We start from the raw sequence: 25,635 nt of genomic DNA, 5'->3' as shown, positions 1-25,635 counted from the left end.
GTAGATCTTCGTGTTATAACATAGGTCCTCATTTCCGAAATTATGGGTTAGGACCCCATCTGGGGTCTACATAAACTGAATGTGAGAGCAGCTAAAGTTTTTCAACAATGAAAGGTTTCCTAATGCACAAACAAAAATCATTCAAAATCAGTTGTGTAATGAATTGGAGATGTTTCTTAAAGCTCTTGCTCATGTTGCAGTTCTTGTACAAAAGGGATCTCAAATAGAAAAACTTTAAAAAACCATCAGGGGGATAAAGTGGAAATTTAAGGAATGGGCACAACATGAACCAGAATGTACTAGATCTTACATCCAGATCTTTTTCTGACTACAATATCACGTAATAGTCTGTGCAAGGTGAACCAAAATGACCAAAGTAAAGTAAAACTTTATAATAGTGGAAGAGACAGATCTATGAAAGAAAAACCAGTGATTGGGAAGAGGAAATTTCATGATTAGATGACACAATGATACATTAGATGTTTTAAAATTATGATATTCTGAGCCCCTTGCTTTGTGGACTTTAAAACTATAACCTGTGGATCTCCTAGGAAGCTTTCAGCTAAAGTACATATATTTTCAGCTAAAGTACATATATGCACACATTTTTGCATAAAAATCTCTTTGATCAGATTCCCAAATTGTAAACCTATGACTGAAAATAATTAAAAACCCTGCTACTAGAAAAGTTAGATATAATATGTGAAAGTTCTGAACAATAAGAAGTCTATGTTTGGAGTGTGAGTACGTGCATATATCTGCAGGTGTATCAAGACTGGCTTAGACAAAGGAGACAGGCAGAGCTCCTGAAAAGAATGGGATGCCTTGGTGCCTGAAGTATATCCTTTTGTATTGTTCTAAGTAGGCACTCTCACTGTTGCTAAGACAGAGGTAGTTGGCCTTAAACTCATTATGCCATTACCAAGATCACTTTTTTCCTAAAAAGTGTTATCATATTTTTCTTCACAGAATTCTTAAGAAAATTGAATAATTTTACTGCCATAAATATCTCATATGTAATAGACTCTTAATGAATGTTAGCATTTTTCCTTTACCTGATGACAAGTGTTCTATTAGATTTGTTCCAGTATAAATTTCTTGGATAATTGTCTTTTTTTCCTTTCTTTTGATTCCTATGCATTCTCACCTGGGACAAGATTGTATTTCTTGCTAAGAAATATTCTTGTCCATTTCTACCATCTTTATAGAGATAGATCATTTTCTCTCTTGTCCTTTCCATATTTTATAACATCTTGAGAAAGTCTGCCTGTTCTTTCTTTCCTGATCAATGCCTTGTATTGTTTTATTTTTTATTTTCCTTTTATGCCTTTCATAACTGGCAAGTGATATTTTGTTCATTAGCGCCTTCTTTTAGGAGTGGGGTGAGAAAAAATAATACTGCTGTTCTCATTCTTAAAAATAGTTAAATTCTGTTTTGTTGACTCTGGACATATGTATTTCTAGCCACCATTAATGTTTGAAAATATTCTTTTAATTGTGTATAAAAGTTGGAAAAAACTAACACTACTACTCTTACTTTAGAAGCACTAAAATGGTCATAACACTCCAGCCATTTCTGGAATTTGAAGTATTTATTTTCTAGGTGTCTCTGGGCAGAAACAGAGTGGCAGGGACATATGACAGGTTGAGGGGATGACTATATTAGTCAAAAAGATCTGGTTTGGTGGCAGATGAATGAATTATGAAGATGAAGTACATATACACAATGGAATGCTACGAATGTGCAAGGAAAGATGAGCTCATGCACTTTTCTGCAATCTAGTTAGAACTAGAACATATCATGTGGAGTGAAATAAGCCAGAAGAAGGACAAACACAGGGTGATCTCACTTTTTTGTGGTATACAGAATAACTGGACAAGGGAGTGTGCTGTAGTAAAGTAGGATGCCTATATTAGCTTTGAACTTAGAGTCTAGGGAGGAGAAGGACATAGAAGTAAAGAAATCCAGGTGCAGGGAGAAGAAGATGTAAAGGGAAATAATATGGGAACAGGGGCCAGGGGCCTTGGTTATACTAATGATGCAGAAAAGTGGTATAGCTATATATCGAAAACACAAAATCAACCACACTGAAAATATGAGATTAACAGAGGCACTGCCACTGTTGCTAAGACAGAGGTAGTTATAATCCTAAAACAACAGGATTTTGAAATGTGCCTATCAAGGTAACAGGTGGGGTAGGGGGTGGCAGGAGAGAGCATGGGAACACTGATGTCGAGAAGTGGACACTGGTAAGGGGATTAGTATCAAAATACTGTATGCCTAAACCCCAACTATCATTAACTTTGGCAATGCACAGTTCTTTAATTTTTTTTTAATTTAAAATATCTGGTTTGGGCTTTCAGCCATGCCATTGGACAGCTGTGTCAGCATCGGCATATTCCATAGCTTTTCAGAGCCATGGAATTTATAAATTCATGGTAGAAGCAGAGATACAATAATTATTCACTGGGGCTATCAGAACTCAGTACCACAAATTGGACTGAACACCCAAAATATGAAGGTGTCAGCAGTGTTGGTTACTTCCATGGCCTCTGAAGGAGCATCTGTTCTTTGACTCTGCTCTCAATTATGGTAGTACTTGGGAAATATCTGGCATTCCTTGACTTGTAGATCTACTATCCTTGTCTCTGACTTGTAAATCTATCATCCTAGAGGGAAAGAAAGGCAGTCTTTCTCTATTGTACATGGCTGTGTCAAGCCCCTTTTTCATGAGAACAGTGGTCTACTGGGTTAAGGTTCCATTCTAATGACCTTAATTTTAAATGAACTACCTTTATATAGATTCTATTTCCAAATAAGGTTACATTCTGAGATACAAAGGATTAGGATTTGGCCTGTCTTTGCTAATGAATGAAAATCAACCATAACATGGATTTGTGGAAAGAGTGGATGGAAAAAAATCCACCAAAAGGAAAGATGATGCATAGATAATCCTAAATAAATTGATTAATATCTTACGGAAATTTTATATCCTAATCCAACCAGAATCTGACCTTTCTCATCTCTGTCTTAAACACATTTTTGTTTGCTCTTCATTTTCTCTCATTTTCATCAGGATGAAGTAAAATATAGATGAAAAGCAAAGCATAAACCAGTAAAAACATGGAAGTTTCTCTCATTAGACTATCAGAACCCTCTATTTGTTACTACTTCCTCAGTCTGAGCTGTTAATAAAAACAGCTATGTGTAAAAAATACACAGAAACCTACCATTTCAGCCCAGTCTGTGCTAATTACACAAGAAGCTATCTTAAATGGCAGAATGATTCTGTCTAAAAGGAAAAACTTTGAAGCCTAAATAATTATCAGATGGCCATTAATCTTTTTTAAAAAAACTAATTCACTCTGAGAAAACACGTTAGTGGAATCAAATAAGCTGGTAGCATAATCTGAAAATTTCATGCGTACTGCTATGGTATTTGAAACATAATTATCAAGCTTAAGCTAATTAGACTAATGCTTAGAAAATCTAGCATGGCAGGTTGGGGTAAGTAATTATATATACTGATTGAAAATGTAGTATGCAATGAGCAAAGGCAAAGGCAACCCTATTTGATACAGCCTGTGCACACAGAGAATTAAGAAGCTATGTAGAAGAGTGCCCACAATAAGGAGAAACTTTGTAGGAACCAGCAGGTTTCCTGCCACATCTTTAATAGGATGGGTTACGAATGCCTGCCTCACCCAAAGGAAGCACTGCCCTTATGGCTTCAGGGTAATTAGGAAAGGGACATTTCTTGACCACCACAAACCCTGTCCAAACCATAGCCAACCTCCAACCTGCTGTTTCCATGTTCCCTCAAGCTTCTACTTTAAGGTATAATTAGCTATGCACAACTGAGACCAGTTTCCCTAATGCTTTGTTCACTTCTGAAATGCTGAAATTGTCATTAATTATGGCTCACAAATTAAGGGAAGGTTGCTGCCTTATGGGTTAGCATGCACATTTCCTTTTAGTCGTCCATTTACATGTTGTGAGGTTTTCCTCTAAAGTTTGTGTTGAAGAATCCTATTGACAATTCCTGCACAAAGACAGGAATACCCAAGGTTTGGGTCCCAACTCAGATTCTTCATCAATGTATTATACCATCAAATGTAAATTAAGCAAATGCAGTTATGTTTCAGATTGATAAGGCTAAAAAAATCTTATTTTTATTCTGTATATCTCTTATATTGTCTCTTTCTGCATCAGTATTATAACATTTGGTCTAGTAAACATAAATCAAAATAGTGTTGAATAGTAAGAATGCCACTCCTTTGATCAGCTATATGTTTTGTTTATTTTGGCAAGAAGTATTTAGTGAGTACATACAAATATATTTCACTTTGATATTATAAGGTCATGACTAAGGTATTCAGTCAAAAATCTAACACTGATTTTTTTTAAAGTTAAGGGAAAATTAAATACAACTAAGAAACATAGTTTCATAGGACCTATAATTTAGTGGAGGAATAGAGACTAATTATAGTATACTTACAACATAATAAATGTCCTTAAATGAAACCAAATAAAATGCTCCCAGATTCAGTATTGGATGCCAGAAAAAAATTATTCTATTCAGGGACAATGCTTGCAAAGGGCTGTTGCAGAAAGTAGGTAGGTGATTTAAATTACCCATTACTACATAAATAGGATCGAAAGAGACAGTACAAAGGGATTGGAGACAAGAGTAAATTAGGAAATTAAAGGCGTATCAAGCTAAGAAAATCCTACCAAGGGCCAACAATTGTAACTAGAGCACTGGATGGCCATTGTTGGAAGACTGAGCTGAAACTACCCTGCATTCCCTAAAATTTGATGTCTGCTTATTATTTTATTTTACAAATGTGTCCATAGGATTTGCTATATTTGATTTTTGAATGCCTATCCCACCACTATTACACCTTTCCACCACCATTATTTCCAATTTTCCTAACCACCACCCAAGGTTGCCACAATAGCAGACCCTAAATAATTTGCTAAAAATTATCAAAAAGTATTTCTTTAGAAGAAAGAGTGTGAAGATTGTTGTATCTGAGCCTGGAGTCATTAAGCCCTTGTATGAGATTACTAACATGGGTTATAGGATGAACCTTGTGTGCTAATATTTTCTTAATCAAGATTGGTTGTCTTTGGGGTTGGAGCAATAGCACAGCTGGTTGGGCATTTGCCTTGCATGCGGCCGACCTGGGTTTGATTCTCAACATCCCATATGATCCCCTGAGCACTGCCGGGAGTAATTCCTGAGTGCAAATCCAGAAGTAACCCCTGTGCATCACTAGGTGTGACCTCCCCCCAAAAATAGATTGGTTGCTTTCTACTTTATGTCTCATCCAATGTGGTATGCCTGGTATATCTGTGGTATAGAGTATGAGATGTTGCACAGTCCAGGAATTTTATAATTTGGAATGGGGTGAGATAGCTGGAATTAAATTTTTAACTGGATGGTGACTATGGGATTCGGAGGAATCGCCAAAGCTTGTTGATCTCTTTCAAGATTCATTTATGAGTCTCTGGATTATGGCTGGTTTATGAATTTATATGGTGACAGAGGCAGTTAATGGGCATGACTGCCAGGCTCTTGGAAGAACAGGGGGTTGGGGGGGAAATTGCCCATCCCTCACTCTGTGAGAGGCTGGAGATTTTGGTTACAAAACTCACTTGCCTGAGCTTTTCAACAGATTTATTCTTTGATAAGGCTCATCCGAGTCTGTGGAGTCCATGGGCATGGCAGCAATTGGATTATTGAAAATTACCCAACAATTGGACAAATTATCCAACAATTTTTACAGCTGCTGGGTCTCTGTTTGGGTGGATGATGGGCTTACCCCTGCCCCCTTCGATGTGGAGGTTTTCTGTAGAAAACTATAAGACTGTAGAAAATCAAGCAATTCACTTAATTTACCTGAACCTGTCTTTATCTGTAAAAATGGCTATACTAGTATTGTGCCCTTAACAATATCAAAGTTGATCCAATGAGATACTCTATTCAAAACTGTTTTAATCTAGGTACCTCCACTTAGTCTCTGTTCCTTATCAAGATACTGTTATAATACTGTGTGATACTATTATATAAAGGCATGGTGGTGGTTGGGGGATCAGACCCTGAAATCCTTCTACTCTTGAACATAATTCCAGATTATAATTCCAAGACTTTATTGCCTCACATGAAATGGAGATAACCATGAGATCATCTTTGTACTAGTACTTGATAACTGGAATTTAAGAAGAGTTTAATGTCTCCATTAAATAAGAAGAGTAATAGGAGCTGGAAAGATAGTATAGCAGGCAGATTTGAGTCAGGAATAAGCTGTAAGCACTGCCAAGTGTGACTCAAAAACACAACAAAAATAATAAGAGAAAAACAATGCTATAATTATGTCATCATTATTGAGCTTCCATCCTCTGATGTCCCAACTTTGCTAGAGTAGAAAGATTCCTAACATTGGCAAGAGAGTGTCTCTCCTTTGGCCAGAACTGTGAAGTATCTTCAAGAGAGGAGTATTTATTCCCAATGACTTAGTTATCTTTTGTTTCAGAGGTTAAGCCTTAAATCCAATTCTGTTGGTAAGTGAATGAGTTGCCTCTTTATCCAGGCCTCAAATAATGACTGGCAAAGGAAAGAAAAGGATAGTTAGTATCACTTTGTTAGTTCAGTGTAAAAAAAATCAGTTTGATTTTTTAAAAAATGTTTAATCTGGGCTTCTGGTAGACACAGAGTGAGTAACCAACTAGGAACATTTGCAGACCTTAAACTGATAAACTGGCTTCCAGGCTTTAGTTTAATGTCAGTGAATAGAATCCAGTTACCACCAAAATATAAAAGGACAGAGAGAAGCAAACTTGCTTAAACAATCCCTGGAACTCCATGTAGCATCCCAAGTACCACAGGAGTAATCCTTGAGTAACACAGGTGTGGCCCTTATCGCCCGCAAAAACCTGATCCTTTATTTTTTCACTTCAGCATCTTCTCCATATTTTCTACCCAAATACAATAAAATTGTCTTTTTTCCCCAGTGTTGAGCGTTAAAAAATTGAGATAGAGCTGCATTGGCCTTAAAATACAGCCATGATATGAGTCAGTATAAACAAAAGAAATATAAGAGGTTATGGAATATAAAATACGTGTGAAAATTGTGTATTGTAGATGTGTTTATTAAAATCCAGGCAAGTACTTCTTTTGCTTTGGAAGTAGAACATAAGAGCACATGTATAGTGAGGAGGGTATTTGGAAGATTATCTCACAGACATCAAGTTGTTAAGGCAGAGCAGTTTTAATTAAGAACAGCATCCTGTATGCAGTTTTATCCCCAAAAAGATCCTAAAGGAGGGTTCAGTGAAAAGATACATAAATTTCAGACATCTGGAACCCAATTAATTACTTCAATGATTTAACATGGCAAACGCTACTGGGTTATAACTCTTATGAAGTCATGGAAACTGGAGTCCTGTAGTGAGACAAATGGAATCATGCTATGTTATCGTCCAACATGGTGTCATATCTGCTTTATTTTTACTCATATTCTGCTTTTATAACATGATTCAAATAGGTATATTTGATGGCTAATATACCTGTTTGATGGCTAATATGATCTTCAAACATATCACCCAAATAAAAGCTATATTTTTAATCATATCCAACATATAATCATAAAATAGAGTCACCTGTCTACCCAATGCTGTTATTCATCTTTCTGAATAGTGTGGTCCCCAATCCTTTCACATAGTTGTATGCATTTCTTTGTATCCTAACAAAACATAATGCTGAACATTATTTTAGAGAAATTATTTTTATACTTAATATTGTTAATATTCATCTATATAACCTATATCAACAGAGCCTGGCAAGCTCTTCGTGGTGTATTCAATATGCCAAATACAGTAACAATGATGGGTCTCATTCCCTTTTCCCTGAAGGAGCCTCTAGTGCGGCACCTCTGGGAAGTACAAGTAAAGAGAGGCTGCTAAAATCTCAGAGCAACGATGAATGGAGACGTTACTGGTGCCTGCTCGAGCAAATCGATGATCAATGGGATGACAGTGATAGTGATAATCTGTGTATCACTATTATTTATTTTCATCACATCGCTTCACGGCCTTTTGGCTAAGATCAAGTGTATTTATTTTCATCACTACAATGTTCCATTGTGTGAAGACATCATAGTTTATTCTCTTATTTTCAGAAGAATATTGGTCATTTCCAGTTTTTTTTTCCGTTTTAATCAGAACTACTTTGAACACTTTCACTCAAGTGGATATAATTTCCCTTGGGTGTATAACAACTTTTGGAGACAAGGCAAACTATTTCCAAAGTGGATATTCCCCTATCTCCTCTGACCAGCAATGCCAGAATGATTCTGTATATCTGTGCCATCTCTAAAATTCAGTACAGTATTGCCAGAATTATGTGTTGCTCAAATTCACCAACATTCAAAGTAATTATTTATTTATTTGTTTATTTATTGGTTTGGGGTGAGGCTCAGGGCTTACTCCTAGCTCTGAACTAAGGATTCACTCCTGGTGGGCTCGGGGGACCATATGTGGGGCTGGGGATCAAATCTGTCAAAGTGATGTTTACATAAATTTGATTGTAAACTGTGTGACTCTAGGAACAAGAGTTAGGACTTAGAGGGGCAAGCTAAGGGAAAGAAATCTTAGACTTATGCTTAGGAATAATATTCTTGCATAGCTTGTCAGTTAAATGTTATGCACGTACAATATTCTCTGGAATATTCAATCCTGAGCATGAATGTCCCATAGAAGCTATATGGAAAAAAGCATACAAATGTGACATGGATTTGGACTGAAAATCTTTAAATATCTGTAATCTATTTAAAAAAATAAACCAACTCTAGGAACAAAATTTTTCAAATATTTGTGTCTGAGCCTTTAAATAGATACCTGAATTTATAAGAAGCTATTTTAAAGCAATTTGATTTCTTATCCTTTAAAAACCAACCAAACTCCTTTAAACCTTTAAGCAGTATTGAGGTGAGATTAATTAAAAGATTAAAACTCTTTAAAGACTTTTACAAGTTTTTCACTCATGAACTGAGAACTCCTAATAATAATCTAATAATAATATTTCCAGCTGTAATTGGAGTATCCAAGATACTAGTTTAAAAAATTATGCCCTATATATATAAGTGAAGCATAAAATTTGCAAATATAAAACATTTCAACTTATTTTATGTTATAAATATATGATAAATATATGTTTTATACTTATAATAACATATTTTCTATGTACTTATATAAAACTTTTAAGGCCCAGGCTTTTCTCTTTGTATGGAGCCTCTGGAACAACTCAGTAATAAATAATGGGGAGGCTAAATGCATAGTAGGAAGCTGAACAAGGTAAAAGTCTAGCCTGATTCTTTAAAATAGTCACAAGCCTGGCTTTGCATCTTAATATTTCACTTTGGTAAAGTATGCATGCATGCACACCTATGTTTGCAGTTTCCTTATGTCATACATGTCTGTGCTGACTTCTGGGTTATAGTCACTTATAAAGTATATTAAATGAACAGTTGAGCCCATAACGAAGAAATCTCACTTTCTAAGTGTTCTGGTTTACGAAGGGGGGAAAAGGCAGTTGAAATCCTCTGTGACAAAGATCTGCTGTCACGCATGGTAAGCTTAGCATTTCAGCTGTAGCCAAGGCTTTATGTCTTCATTAGAAAAGGTTTTAAAATGGAATAGAGAAAGGCGTTTGGGAAAGGTTGGCTCCTAATTTGTTTGTGCAACTCATGCAGGCCAGGTTCTTTGAAGGGCACTGGAGAAACTCCATTAGAAATGAAATGCTTTGTGATTATTAAAGTCACTTCCAAAGGGTGTGTAGCAACTAGAGAAGGAGGTTTTATAACCAGATGTAGAACAATCATCTTGTAGAGAGAAAGAATCTTCACCAATCCAGCAGAGTGGTGAGTACCCCTGGAATACAGATTTTATGTTAGTCATTTTTCATCTGCCAATACATGGGTCCCAATGCCAGGCACCTGGCTGGATAGTACTAGAGCAACTTTTTAGCTTTGCCAAGCATATGGTGAACATTCAGAGAAAAGTTTGCAAGGTTAGCCCGTGTCCAGACTGCTTCATGGCAGTCACTACCTGTGCAAATAGCTTGCTGTTCTGAAGGTGAAGCTCATACCCACTAAACAAATACCAAGCCAAGAGATGGAGGGAAAACTATACCCAGCTGTTTCAAGCTGGTCTCTCAACACTTACTTGCCAAGTCTGGACTTTGAGTATCAAACTTCTGATTAATATCCTCCTGATTCTCAAACAAAATAGAAGCCTAACAAGTGGGATATGGCAAAAGGAATCAACCATACACAATTCATTTATTGCACTTTTGCTTCTGCTCTAATTGACCTTCACTCCACCTCATCTATGGGCACGTACTCAAACTCAGTCTTCAGCCAGTTCATAGATGTGCAAATGCACACCTTTCCTGTCAGTTTAACCGTCACTTCCTCTGAGTCATCTTCCTTGACCATATTGTCTGGTGTAGTTCTACTAGAAGTAGTAACAAATTTGATTATGTTTTAATTCCCTGCCTTCTCTCCCAGAATGTAAGCTTACGAAGGGCAGGAAACTTTGTCCCACTTGCTCATTAACGATGATGAGCCAGGTATGGTACACTGTGTCGGTATACAGTAGGCACACAAATATTTATTGAATAATAGGGTCATTTCTACAGAAAAAAATTAGCTTCCTCAGCCAGTGATACTGATACAGTGGGAAAAAAACCTCTTAGTTCATCTTCTCCAAGATGAAATTTTATCCTGAGGGTTCAGTTATTGCTGCTAGGCACATAGGATTGAAAAGGGTTGTAACGTAGTATCTGCAGAGTACATTAGGTCATGTTGCTGTGTCCTGGGGAAATCTTTCTTTCCTAGTTGTGTGTTTGTTTAGCTTCTAGTGGTATGTACATTCTGCCTTCTTCAGAGATAGATATCTTGCCTGGACTATGCTTCTAAAGGTTTTGTGAAGGACTTGGAGAAATTAAACAATATTATAAAGGAAAGCAAATATAAAAAAAATGTTCCAAATATTCAAACAAAACTAAAACTCGGTCCTTTGCCATTCCCCTTTCTTCATTCTGAGTATCACAGGTTGACATCTTCCCAAGAATAGAGGAGAACACTCTCTCTCAAATGCCAATATCTGAAGCATTGGGAGAAAAAGGCTTACATAATGGCTGGCCAATGAAATTGCTTTTTAAATAAATGTTTTCTTCTTTGAAGTTTGTTTCATCACAAACCTCTCTTTCAGAAGGACTTTCATTTCATTTCTCAGTGAGCATGTTTTTAGAAACATAAGGCCTGAGGAAATCAAACTCTAGTAGAAATCTCTAGTCCCTGTTGCTTTGCCAATTTTCAATGCACTGCAAAACTAGGAGGTCTCAAAGATGACAGAGCCTAGAACAAGATGTGGTGGCCACTAACTGTTTACTGAAAACTGTCCTGAGAGGCAATTTCCCTCTTAGCAAAAGCTTTCCAATGGGAAATTGCCCTGATTTCTGCTTGAAGTTTTATTTCTATTTGCAAGTTGTGTTTTCTCTTCTACGATGTTTCATTGCCCACGATATCAAAACATGTTAACGAGAAAGTGCCTAAGAATTCAGAGTGGATTACTGAGACAAGGAGTCTGCAGACCGTATTTCTGACCCAAATATAAGTCCTAATTATCTATGTATTAGTGGTTAAGTCATTTTAGCTCCTAAGAGACTTGGATATTTCATCTAGAAAATGGGAATGATGAATGTACACAGCCAATAGGTTGGGAGGGAATGTTCAGTTTAGTGACACCTTTGACAAATGCTTCTTGAGAATCTATTATTAGATGTCAGGAACAGCAAGCAGTGAGGATACACAAAGACAGATGTTACTGTGATCTAGTAATTTCTGCCATAACATGGGAGTAAGACAACCAACCTTTTGCAAAATTAGCTGACCAACTATAATTTCAAGATCAAAGAACTACTGGGTGAGTGCAATTGATTACTTTCTGCAGGTTGATGTCTTGTACAACCATAAGGAATTTTCATCTGAAGTCACACACCCAACCATTAGGCAGGAGTCAGTATGACCCCTTACAAATAGAAAACTCACTCTAGTGAGCTTTGGAGGAAATTTAAGCAGTGATGTATCCCCAGAAAAAGCCAAACCCACTCTATGGCAATGATTTTCAAATGCATTCACAAAATTACCTCTGATTCTCTCTGTTCACTGTAACCCCCAAGTTACACTGTAACCCCCATTATGAACCCCCAAGTAGCACCTCATAGCCCAGTTGTTAAATCCTGTTCCTCAGTTGTTCTGCTTCCCTGTCACAAAAATGATCTCAATGATGACAAGCCAGTCAGGAAGGAATATGGCAGACGCAAGAGGCTCTCACACATTTCCAGTTAGCCTTGCTGATTGCTCTGCTGACAGAAAGTGACTCTGATGTTTTAATTGAAATAAAGTCTGCACAAGATCAAGAGCAGCAATTTCTCTTTTCTGAACTGCTCCTAAAAATTAACCTCAGATGGAAACTTGTCAACTGCTATGTCTAACCAATTAAATCAATTTTCTTATGGTATATTCTCCAGCAAACCTGCATTGTTCACTTGTTCTGATCAATTTTTATAGGTTGCATAGGATGTTAAAGAGACTATTCAAAACAGAGTCAGTTAAGTAATATCTAGTCCAAATCATGATACTGGCAAGGTTTCATTTGCTGCTTTGGCAATTGGATTAACAATGTGATATTTTAATGTTTAATTAGCTAACCAATTGGGTTCCATTGTAGTACTGTGGTTTGGCATAATTATTTTCCAGTGTTGTGATTTTCTAGTTAATAAATAATTTGCGCAGGATGGATGTGTTGTACCAAATTGCGCAAGATGGATATGCCGTTCCCAACGTTCTCCCTTCTGAAATCCGACACGCCATTTTGCTGGTAAAGACGCGAACAGCACCTGGTCCAGACAAGGTCAGACCCAAACACCTGAAGAATCTGCTGCCAGTACTCATAAATACACTGGTTCAACTCTTCACACACTACCTGTCTGAATGCAAGTTTCCGTCCCAGTGGAAAACCAGTAGGACTCTTCTGTTGTACAAGAAGAGAGACATCCACGACATCGGCAACTATCACCTAATCTGCCTGTTGTCTGTTGTCTACAAGCTGTTCTCTTGTGTCATCCTGAATAGAATAGGCAGAACACTAGATGAAGGACAACCATGCAAGCAAGCCGGGTTCCGAAGAGGATTCAGCACGATAGGCCATATCCACACAGTGACCAAACTCATTGAAGTTTTGCGAGAGTTCAAGATAACGTTCATCGACTTAAAGAAGGCCTTCGATTCTGTTGAGACTGAGGCAGTCATCGAAGCCTTGGCCAAACAGAGTGTTCAAACTCAGTATATCAAAATTCTCCTCGAGCTGTATTGTGCATTCACCACCAGGATCTCAGCATTCTACAGGGAAGTGATCATTGATGTAAAGAGAGGGGTGCAGCAGGGTGATACCATTTAACCGAAACTCTTCAGTGCCGCCCTGGAAAACATCATGCGATGACTAGAATGGGAAGGAATGGGAGTGAAGATAGATGGTCGGCAATTACATTACCTCCACTTCGCTGATGACATCGTTGTCATAATGCCAAACATTAGCCAAGCGGCACAAATGCTGGCCAACTTCGACCGCGAGTGTGGAAAGGTCGATTGCAGCTGAATCTCAACAAGACGATGTTCATGAAAAACGATCTGGTCCCTGAAGCTCCATTTGTTCTCAATGGAACGAACATCTCTGAATGCAGTATCTATGTGCACCTGGGTCAAGAAATCAACATGAGGAATGACTTGGTGCCAGAACTGCGCAGGAGGAAGAGAGCAGCATGGAATGCATTCAAGAGCTTGAAGAGGTGGTTAAGAGAACAAAGAACCTCTGACTCTGGGCACATCTTTTCGATTCCACCGTTCTTCCTGCACTAACGTATGCCTCAGAGACCTGGGCCCTACGCAAGCAGGATGAGAATGCTATTAGGGTATCCCAAAGAGGAATCCAAAGAGCTATGCTGGGAATATCATGTCTCACTCAAGTGAGAGAAGGAATCCGGAGTTCTGACCTCCGTCGACGGTCAAAAATCAGGGATGCTGTCTCATTTGCCAAGGCATCAAAAATCAGATGGGCCGGTCATGTAATGCCATTCAGAGATGACCGTTGGACTAGAGCTATTACAGAGGATTCCGCAGGATGTCAGAAGACCTCGTGGCCGCCCTCCAACTAGATGGTCAGATTTCTTCCTCAAATCTCTGAATGAACGATTTGAGGCTTTTTCTGTTTCTGGAGCGAGCAGGTATCATTGGGCTACACTAGCTCGAGACAGGGACAAATGGAGATGTTACTGGCACCCACTCAAGCAAATCGAAGATCAAGGGGACTACAAGTGATACAAATAATTTGGGGGGTTACCTGGCAAGCTACCCGTGCATATTGAATATGCCAAAAACAGTAACAATAAGTCTCTCAATGAGAGACGCTACTGGTGCCCACTCGAACAAATCGATGAGCAATGGGATGACAGTGACAGATTCTTAAGCACCAACACTCTATATTCCTTAAAAGTAGGATACCACTAATTAATATAAGTGCTTTTCCAAGCCTTTTTGGCTCCATTTGGTAACACTAACAAAAGTCTTCACTTTTACTCAGGTAAGTTTTAGAAACTAATCAAATGATAAATGCTCTTGGTTACCTACATCTCTCTCCATTAAAGGCAAAAGACTGGCTTTGGAAAATTTACAGTGAACAGAGGGAATCAGAGGTAATCTCGTAGCACTAAAAGGTTTCAAAATCTGACAATTAGTCTAGGATTCCAATTCATAGACTCCCTTACATAGAGAGTGAGAAGGAGAACTACATATTTGCACAAGGTAGTGTATGAAAGACCTCAGAATTCTAAAAATCTAGAAAAGTAGAAAGGAAGGTAAGAGGCAGATGACAGAGCCCTCCTCCCCTACCAAGGGAAAGCAGGAGGTCGGTTCTAACCAGAAAACATTTTTAAAGGATACTTGCTATTTTTTTTTTTTTGAGGAAACATGTTCCAAAAAAACTTTGGCTGTACTCTGTAACAAAAATAATAAAAAGTGAGGGAGATAGAGAGAGAGAAATACCCAGAATCATGAAATATACATAAAACCAATTAAAATGGTTGAAGAAGACATTTCTAGATGGGGATATATATTTTTGAAGGGAACAGAGATTGGACCAGGCACACTTATTTTCACACTGGTTCAGATAAGCCTTGGGCCCGAGAATTCAGGATCAATATGTACATTACAGGAAGTTGTCAGGTCCACAGACGTCAGGAATAGTAGACAGTTGCTAACTCTCACTAGTCACTAACCTGAGTTCTTTCACTCCCTCTCTCTCTCTCTCTTCTTTGCTGACCCAGTGGCCATCCTATCTCGTCTTGACTGCTTCAATAGCTTGTCTCTAATTCATTCTCCACTCATTCTTTATGACATGTTACTCATGTCCTTTTACTTCCCTTCTTCCAAATATGCATGTGTATATATATATATATGTGTGTGTGTGTGTGTGTGTACATGTGCATGTATATATGTGTGTATACATATATACACACACATATATATATAATTAACATTAGGGCTTCTATGTAAAATTCAATTTCTTGCCCATATCCATACGCTGCAAATAATCGATCATCTCCTTCACTCTTCTAGCCAGTTACTCAATGGCTGAACTTTCCATTTTTCCTCTAAGTTCTGCACTCGTTCTCTATGCTTGATATACTTCCTTTGGTTTTCTGCTTAATAACTTTATAATCATTGTTTAGGGCTCAGTTTCACTGTAACCTATCCTGTGAGGTCTTTTCAAACTACCTGAAGAAATTTCTACCATCCCTGAAAATTTTTATGTTCATTTTTTCTTTAGAGCTCTTATAATATGAAATTAACGTGATTTACAAGCCTCTGTTCAAAATAAAATAAAATAAACACTTGGTGTGTAAAGTGCTTGTCTTGCATGCAGGCAACCCAGATTTCATTCTGGGCTGCATGTATGATTTCCAGGAATACCGCCTGAGCACCACAGTGTATGACCCAAATTAAAATAATAATTCTAAAATCCTTATAGTTCAGTCTCATAGAAGTGAAGACTTATACTTGAGCCTCACACTCACTTCCCCCACCTCTAGAACATCTCTTGAGGTTGTTATTACCACTTTTAATACCCATGTTGTTTTCATTTTTTTTAAACCTACTATGGCTTTTTTCCAAACCTACCATGACTTTAAGTCTAAATACATTTCCTATAAATGGAAACTTGACATGATATCATAAATGGAAGCTAGCCCTCAAAATAAATATGATTTAAAGAAAACTTTTCTATCCTAGAGTCTAGATGGCTCCTCTTTTTGACTTTTAGAGGTTAAATTGGAACCTGTTATGAGTATACTAATCCCAAATGAGACTTTCCTCTTGATTAATCATTAGGGCTAAAAGGCCATGGAAAAGGACTACCTTTCTGTTTGTACAATTCAAAGCTCTTTGCCAGGAAGGATGCTGCCAGTATTAAACATACAGATGGAGACAGAGCCTCTCTCACTTATTGTATACAGTATCTCATTAGCTGTTCACAGTATTAAGTTGTAGAGTCAAGGGCTATTTTCGGTGCTGGGGGAGGGACCATCTTTTAAAAAATGGGATGTTATTACTTCTCAATACAGTAGTTACTTTGACTTTTTTGACAACTGGGATAGATGGTCTGGTGTGCCCAGAATGCCATGTCAGGATCATCAGGTAAAAATGTTGCAACTAGTTGGTGACAAGTCCTTGTACAGGTGGTAGGAGTCACTACCACTGTTTGCTGAATCTGTCCCCAGATCAATCTTGTTTTTAAATTTTCATCATCATATTTTTGGGGCAGTAAACATTCAAAATATTTTAAAAGCAACCAGAGACTCCCACCTCAGCAAGAATTATTCTCTCCCCAGTACTTTTACCAATATGATTTGTATTAAATTCTTTCTGTTTTATTGGGTGAGAACAGTCTTTTTTCTGAAAGGTAAAAATTACTGGCATATTCATCTTTATAGTTTTCATAAGACCTAGAACATAATCTGGAATAAATCTTGTTCTCAGCAAAAGCTTGTTGGCTAAATTGAAAAAATCATATATTTTAAAAATTAATGATTTTCTCCTCTATTCATTGAAATCAGTTTTCTTTTGGGACTATATATAAATTCATCTGAATTAACCACCAACCCATATGAAATAGCTTAAGTTCTCTTTATACTATTTTATAAAGCTAATAATGAAATATGTTAATGTATTTTATAATACATAATTTTATAGTCAGCCACTGACTTCTTTAAGAAATGCAATAAATTGTTTTTCCTGCCTGCCCTGCATTTTACTACAGGTGAATTGCAAATTCTGAAAAAACATTTAAATTATAGTGCATCATTCCTCTTACTGTATTCCATTACAAAGCTATGAAAACATCAATAGCCAAGGCAGTTTGAGCATTACATCAGGCTTTAGTCATTACTCCACATACATCCCGGTAACACACTCAATGCACAGGAAAGCACATCACGTCAAAATCAACACACATCAGTACTTCAGTCAGAAATCCTGTTAACACTACCTTTCCCAAAAATCATTGCAGAGAGATAAAATCATTTTAGAGAGGCATATATATATATGTTTAAAATATCATTTAAGAACTGTGTAGCTGTGTAGAAATAGAATTTATTCCAAAGAGTCATCACATATAACTTCAATCTATTGAATATGATGATAGACTTTGGTCCCAATTTTCACAAATTTTGTCACTTTGGCATGCACTCTGCTCAAACAATCAAGTGTTGGTGAAAATTATTTCAAGTGTTGATGCTGCATTGGGAGGAGGAAAGGAATGGTGCTGTGTTTTATAAGTTGAGTGACATTTAGCTCATGTGATGTAACTACCCAAAGGAGAGATGGAAAGCTATTTGAATTCAGACAGACACTTGGAGAAAGCACGGTTACTGTATGTACTAATACGAAAAGAAAACAATTAATTTTTTACAGTTTATTGATGTTTTACAGGATTCAATGTTTTAAAAAAATGAGAAAAAGCGTATGTCTTACAACCAATGACCTATGGAATTTTAATGCTGGCGATTTCTTCCGCATTGCCTGCAATAGTCAGACACAGACGGTTCATTTATAATCCTTGAAGAAGTTTATTGACAGGGTTGCAAGATAAAACACGGGATGCTCTGTTAAATTTGATTTCAAATAAACTGAAAAATAAGATTTGTAAGTCTAGGTATACCCTAAAAGTACATGTCAATCCTATCTATTGTTAATTTTCACAACATCCATGAGACCCTTTTCCATTGTATGAAAAGTCTAGTATGAAGATGCATTTTGAAAAAGAGTTTTGGCTCTAAAACTTTCTACCAGAATCTTCTAAGATCTTCTTCCAAAAGTTAAGCATCGTTAATGCAAAGTGAACTCCATCACACCTGACCTAGAGTGCACAAAATGATAGCCTTTCATTTGTTCCTCCTCTTTTTATTCCAGTATACAGTACTAGGCAGGTTTGGGAGAAGAAAAATGACAGAAAAGTACTTCCTATGGTAGCTTTCTAAGGGTTCTCCTAGATTGAGTTGCAGAAAAATATAGAAATCCTAGTTACATTTGAATTTAAGATAAACTATATTTAGTTTAAGTATGTGCCAAATTACTGCATGAGATACACTAAAACACATTAACTGGGGGTCCTGTATTATTCTTTGAAAAAGCTGTTAAACATACTCTTAGGGTAATTTTGACTGCATTTGACCTTCACCACATGCTTTTACTCTAAGGACCTTTACCTCTGAGGATCCTCCATTAAGACTTTATGCTCTTCTTACCACAACACAAAGAGCATTATTGCTGGTCATTTTCAAAGATGCTGAATTTTTTCCTACGTTTTGGATGTCTCACTGAAATTGTGAATATGGGGGGCTGGAGCAATAGCACAGCGGGTAGGGCGTTTGCCTTGCACGTGGCCGACCCAGGTTCGATTCCCAGCATCCCATATGGTCTCCTGAGCACCACCGAGAGTAATTCCTGACTGTAAAGCCAGGAGTAACTTCTGTGCATCGCCGGGTGTGACCCAAAAAAGAAAAAAAAAAAAAACTTAAAAAAAAAAGAAATTGTGAATATGGTTCTGAGTTCTGCACAGTAGTAGCTTTTAATCCTTTTACAGACCAGGTAAAAGTCAAAAGACACAGATCACTGGGGAACCATGAAGATAGTAAAGGCAGTTTACTTATGGACACATCCTCGGTGGGCTGGTCCCCAGCCAGGCTGAGATATTGTTTTCCTCATCTTCATAGCCACAATGAACACTACGTAGGTACCAATCACTATGTGTCAGGTACATTAACACAGAGAAATACTTCCCTGAATGTTTTATAGAGTGGGAAACTGGGGAATGCTTAATAAGGTGTTTGCCTCATTGTTAAAATGTGTGCCTAGCCTCATCTTGGAGAACTTTGGCTTAGATGCTCCTTAGATTATCCCCTCTTCCCCACCATCCTTTAGCTTTGTTTTCCCATAAAAGTTGACTCTCTAAAGCCTGTATAACTATTTAGATCCTTCCTGTTTGGTAATGTGTCTCTTTCTCACTCACATATTCACTATCTGCTGTCTACTCTTTCTATTTGCATACCCTCTGAGGCGAGTTAAGCAGGTCTGCCTGGTTCAGTGCTAGGTTTAGCCTCCAACATTGCAAAGACACAATAAATATCTGTCATCTCTTGGTTGTTATTGTCTTTCCTTGTGGACAGTCTAAAATAAGCTGGAAGGTTCCTGTGAAGGGAAATCCCTCCATTAAGTCTTGCCCGAGGCAAACAGTGCCTTTTGGATAAGTGGCTGTTGGAGATCTTTAGGGTTTATCTCTGTTAGCCCAGACAATGGCTTACAGCTCTTAGGTCCTTGGGTTGCCCTAGGAAATCAGAATTTAGCTCCACAAATACAGGCTATTTAATGTCCAAATCATGTTGGTTGCCCTTTTAGAACACAAGCCTCCATTTGCTCTACCCACCTATGATCTCATCCCTGCAGAGACTGAAACCCCATTCAAAGTCTCCTGAACTAGAGCAGGCCCCTGGTATTGATGGAATAAGTCCTGTGCAGCATGCTTCTTCAAAGGAGCTCAGGAAATGGAAGAAAAGCAAGTCAAGAGCAGGTTTGCTAAAGGATAGGTCAGTTATAATTCCGTCATCTAACAATACAGTTCTTTGTCATCCTATTGAATGATACAATTCCTGATAGAGTCACAAGTAATAGGTTTGAAGGGGAATTGGTGACTTCAGTATGTGCATGGGCTCTATCAGCATACATGTACACATATTTCTCCCAAACACAGTGCTTCTCAATAGTAGGTGCACCTTCAGATTGCCTGAAACAATAACAACACACACAAACTCAAACAACCCTTAGACCAATGAAATCAGAAGTCTTGGGGTAGAGGTACCCTAGGTGATTGAAAAGGACAGCCAGGATTGAGGCTGGCTGTTCTACATAAAATGGCATGTTTTCATCTGGGGCTTTTAAAACAAAAGCCTGTACATTTAAAAAAAAAATGCATACCACAGTGCTTTGCAAATATGATTAGTTTTTGTTTTATTTATTTCCTATTTCCCGTAAACAACTTGTAAGCGTTAGCACAACGTTGCCATCTGTAAAGCATATGACAATAACAGACGGTCCCCTAATAACTAGGGAGGCATTAACGTCTGTGGGCTCTAAATTATTTGGATTCATCTGGCATGATCCGCGTTGATGAGGCCACTTAATGCTTGATTTCTGTGTCTTCTCGTGGCTGTACCAGAACTGGAAGGCTCTGTTGTCTGTGTTTCACATTGTTCTTTGTCATCCTATTGAATTGTTAGAAGACGGATTTATAACAGACCTAAAGCTAGTATCAAAATGAAAATTAGTTCTTGAGCAGAAAAATAGCAATCCCATTTGACTTGCCTGTAGCAACTGCATCATATCTGCCTCTGCGCGGAAGGAAATGACTTCTTAATGTGGTTTTCTTCCACAGAGGAGAATTAAATCTATGTGGCAAAATGTAAAACCAGCATGCTGGCAGCCAACTTCTGAACGGAAGATCCATGACCCTCATAAACGTATTTGTGGCCCAGTTATATGCTAATGAACTTTATTTCAGCTCAAACTTACCCCAAGTGGAAATAAGCTCAGCTGGAGAACCAGGCTATTGTTTCCTCACTGTTTTGCCGTCTGTATCAGAATTTGCTCTGAAATAATGGGGACCTTTCTCCATCTGCTGCTGGCGGGAGTCTCTGGACTAGATTTAAGAGTGGTTTTGGAACTGCAAGAGTAAACTCGTCATTTCAGTTGGGCATACTTTATGCTGAGTCGGCAAGGTTCTTTGCAAGGTCTTCCTCTTTAGAGTGAAGGCACCTGATGGGAAGAGATGGGGTGGAAATTAGTGGAGTTTCTCTTGGATAGAGAAAAAGGCAAGTGTTGTTGGGAACCACTCTGGCACTTCTGCTTTCTAGCTGCATGACATTTTTTTGTTAAGAAAATGTTGGGTTTTTTTTTTTTATTTTTTATTGAATCACTATGTGGAAAGTTACAAAGTTCTCAGGTTTATGTCTCAGTTATACAATACTCAAACACCCATCCATTCACCGTGCCCATATTCCACCACCAAAGACCCCAGTATACCTCCCAACACCCGCCCCCGCCCCCATCCCTGCCTGCTTAGTTGATAAATTTCACTTCATTTTCACTTTACTTTGATTACATTCCATATTTCAACACAACATTCAGTATTGTTGGAGTTTTCCCCCAAGAAAGACAGCCCTACTGCCAATGCAGCATTTGATAATTAGTTTTTCATTGCTGAGACTGGAAAGATATGAAGTCCCGTTATTTCAAGTACATAGAATTTTCCTCCCTCCTTCCCGCACCACCAAGTTTGTGCCTGCTTAATGAATAGTCCTTATATTATGGCTAACACCACGCTGCCCGACAAGAAAAAAAAAATATTTCCAGTCCTCGGCTGGCGTGGGGCTATGGCTTAGTTCAGTCTAGAGACATGGTTACAAGTAGTTTCTGGAACTGGAAGTAGTCTAGTTAGGCTCCGGATTCTGGTTGATCAGCAGCATCACGGCCACACAAAAGTGTGGTCACCCGGGTCGAGTCTCGGCGGAGCATGCGCTGGTATCTGCCCGAGACTTCCCAAGCGTCCCGCTGTTCCAAGTATATAGGTTTTTTTTTCCCCCTCCCACACCCGTGCCTCTAAGTTCATGCCTGCTTAATAGACTTTCATAATATGGTGGACACCACACCGTGTTTCTCCCAGAAAAGGGAAAAGAACCGAGAAAGAAGGATATTTCCTCACCTCTGCCGGCGTGGGGCTTTGGCTTAGTTCACAGTCTAAAGAAATAGCTGCTACTTAGATTACCTTGAATATTTCAACAAAAAACCTCATTACTATTGTTTGGAGTTTCCCCCCACAGTAAGACCTGCTAAAAAGGAACCTTTTCACCGCTGGAGGAGCATGGGCCAGTAGCTCTGATCACACAGTTTGGAGGCATTTTGGGGGCGCTGCTCGTGTCCAAAGGAGTTCAGTTGCCTCCGGGGTCGAGCTCGCGTGGCGGCAAAAAGGAGCGTACCCACATGGAGCTGTGCATAAATATTGGCATAGGGCAGATCCGGAAGTCCCGTCCCCTCGGCTTTCCTGGGCTTCCTGCGGGTTCCTGCATACTCTAAAAACCGGCAGTTGCCTCGCTGCGTTCAATAAGAAAGAGTTGAGAGAGAAAAGACCATACCCCGCTGGAGGCACATGGGCCAGTAACTCCGATCACACAGTTTGTAGGCATTTTGGGGGCGCTGCTCGTGTCCAAAGGAGTTCAGTTGCCTCCGGGGTCAAGCTTGTGTGGCGGCAAAAAGGAAATGTTTTTAATTGAATCACTGTGAATTACAAAGTTATAAAGATAGTTATGATTGAGTTTCAAGAGAACAATGTTCCAACACCAATCCCTTCACCAGAGTCCACTATCCTCCACCAATGTACCTAGTTTCCCTCCCACCCTTCAGCCTGCTTCTGTGGCAGGTACTTTTCACCTTCATCATTGCTCGAGTATTGCAGTCCCTAACTTATCTAGCTGGGTGACTTTTGACAAATGAATGAACTTCCTCTGATTTCAGCGTCTACCTCAGTAAGAAGGTGGCTCGGAAGTGCCTGCTTTATGTGTGGATTATTACAAGAATTAAATGAATAACATACTACAAAACAATTAAAGAAATGGCCCTTTTCCCCATAAATAGTAACCATAATTGATGCTGCTAAATCATTGGCCTTAATCTCCTCAGATGACAGCATTTCCTATGAACAATTTGCTTAGCATTGTATAAGTATATAGCCACAGAGGAGTAACACATTCAATTAATAAAACTAGATTGAAATAGACTAGGGGGAAAATCAAAATCTTTTAATGAAGAGTTCTGAAGACAACTTTCTCTCAAGAATTAAAATTGTTTACTCTATATGTAAATGTGGGGCTTATATGAGGTGATTTTTAAATATAGGTTCCTGAAGAAAAATTTTAAATGGTTCAGTTTATTAAAACCAATTTCCATTTGTGTGCTTTTGTGCCATACCTGGTGGTGCTCAGGGGACCATATGTGGTGCTGGGGATTGACCTACGCCTGTTGTGTGCAAGGCAAGTGATAACTACCTCACCTGCCTCTCTCTCCAACCCCCAATTGTTGATTTTTGATAAGTTGCTCCCCCAGTTAATTTCTTTTACTATTTACCAGCTTGAAGACTTTTTATGGATGTACTCATTTCTCAGCATTCAAGACTCTAGTATTATTACTGTCAATTTTCTTGGTATATTTTGGTTCACTGAACAAAATTGCTCAGAGCTCATCAAAGAGAACTGCCAAACCAAAGAGAGTAAACCACACAGCAGCTATAGGGGAAAAAGAGTCCTGGGTTAAAGGCAAACTCAGTGCATTGGGGTCTCGGCAATAAAATAAATGAGTGATGTCTACCAAGCTTACAGGGACTATTGTTATAGAGTATGGTGAGCTGATGGATTTCTCCCCAATCTATAAACACCTACCCCTGTCCTCCCAGCTTCAGCCAACAGTTCAAGGCAGTGAACATACCTTACTATTCTTCTGTAGTTGTTTTATTAGAGAAGCTAGAAACATGAGCTCTTACTGGAAATCCTTTGTTTTCAAATTTTGACAACTAAAAGACACATACCTCTAATGTGTGAACTCAGACATCACAGCATTTGGTCAAGGAGTCCCCAAAGAACCATCAATAAACCTGTTCTATTTTTCTCTCCAAAGCTCCAGAAGCATGACAAAGAGGAGGAGGACTCCCCAGCCTTGTGGAGATCAGAGGAGGAGATGGCAGCAGAAGCTGCAGCACTGAGGGCCTACTTCCAGTGAGGCAGGTAAGGCCATTGCACTTTATCACGGAGACCCACCCTCCTCGGATTGCCCTGTCCAGGACGAGACACAGAAAAGCAGCCTCACCAAAAACTTCCTGTAGTGGCTGCAAAAGCCTGAACAGAAATTAGTGCCTGACTCGTAGTTACTCATTCCATCTTCAGGGTTTTAACTTGTTTAATTGTTGGAAGATGATCACAGGTTGAAGATTTCGGTAGAAAGTTTTACAGCCAATCTCCTGAAAAGTATTAATAAGTTGGGTTGGCATGCATTTTAGAGCATACGTAGACTAAAAATCTTATTTTTATTTGAAATTCAAATTTAACTGGGCATCCGGTATTTCATCTCTCAACCCTGTCAATAAACTTCCTTAAGGATTATAGACCTCAGATAAGAATCACTCCTCCTCTGAACAGTTTTTCCTGTTGAGAATTGTCTGCTTCATCTGGTGTTACATAAATGTGCTTATAAGGTGCCAAAACCGATCAGATACAAGCTTAAGAAGAAAAATTAGGGGGCTGGAAAAAGAGTGCAGGAGGGAGGGTGCTTGCTTTGAACATGTCTAACCCAGGTATCCCATATGTTCTTCTGAGCACTGCCAGGAGCCATTCCTGAGTGCAGAGTCAGGAGTGACCCCCGAGCATCACTAGATGTGGCCCAAAATCCAAAAACACACAAAAAACAATTAGTGAACAAATATTTGTAGGAATACAATTATATAAAATTGTATCAACTGCTTAATGACTGTGATTTTTTTATTTCCATCTTTTCTAATTGGATCCTACAACAAAATAAAGTGTGTGCTCCGATATATCATTGTGCATAAATATGAACATGTCACTCTAGTTCATCTTGTAAAATTATGTTTACTATCTAAAGCGCCTATTTTATTTTTTATTTTTAATTAAGAGTATAATTTACACAGTAAATGACTGAATTTTCAGCATCTGTGTTCCAATACTAATCCCTCCACCAGTGTCCCCAGGTTTCCCCCTACCTTTTCCCCCTACCCCATCCAAGATCCACCAGCATGCCTCCTTGACAGTCAGATTTTTAAGTTTGGTTGTAGTGCTTTGTTTGGGTTGTTGACTCTGCCATTTGGATATATAGCTGTACCAAACCTTCACACACCAA

At 38.4% G+C, this 25,635-nt stretch overlaps 1 protein-coding gene across 9 annotated transcripts in view; it reads left to right on the top strand.

Annotated features, from left to right (window-relative positions):
- Positions 1 to 25,635, top strand: part of FHIT (fragile histidine triad diadenosine triphosphatase) — a 1,667,781-nt gene that overhangs the window by 1,611,182 nt on the left and 30,964 nt on the right. For all 9 annotated transcript variants that reach the window (XM_055135669.1, XM_055135666.1, XM_055135667.1 and 6 more), the window contains one exon: positions 24,400 to 24,506. In XM_055135669.1, coding sequence (XP_054991644.1) covers positions 24,400 to 24,501 — 102 coding nt within the window. In that variant the 3' untranslated portion in view covers positions 24,502 to 24,506. The remainder of the gene's footprint in view (positions 1 to 24,399; positions 24,507 to 25,635) is intronic.

The sequence above is a fragment of the Sorex araneus genome, chromosome 4 (assembly GCF_027595985.1).
Source record: "Sorex araneus isolate mSorAra2 chromosome 4, mSorAra2.pri, whole genome shotgun sequence".
In the NCBI taxonomy this organism is placed as follows: Eukaryota; Metazoa; Chordata; class Mammalia; order Eulipotyphla; family Soricidae; genus Sorex; species Sorex araneus.
This window is presented reverse-complemented; position numbering and strand designations above follow the sequence as displayed.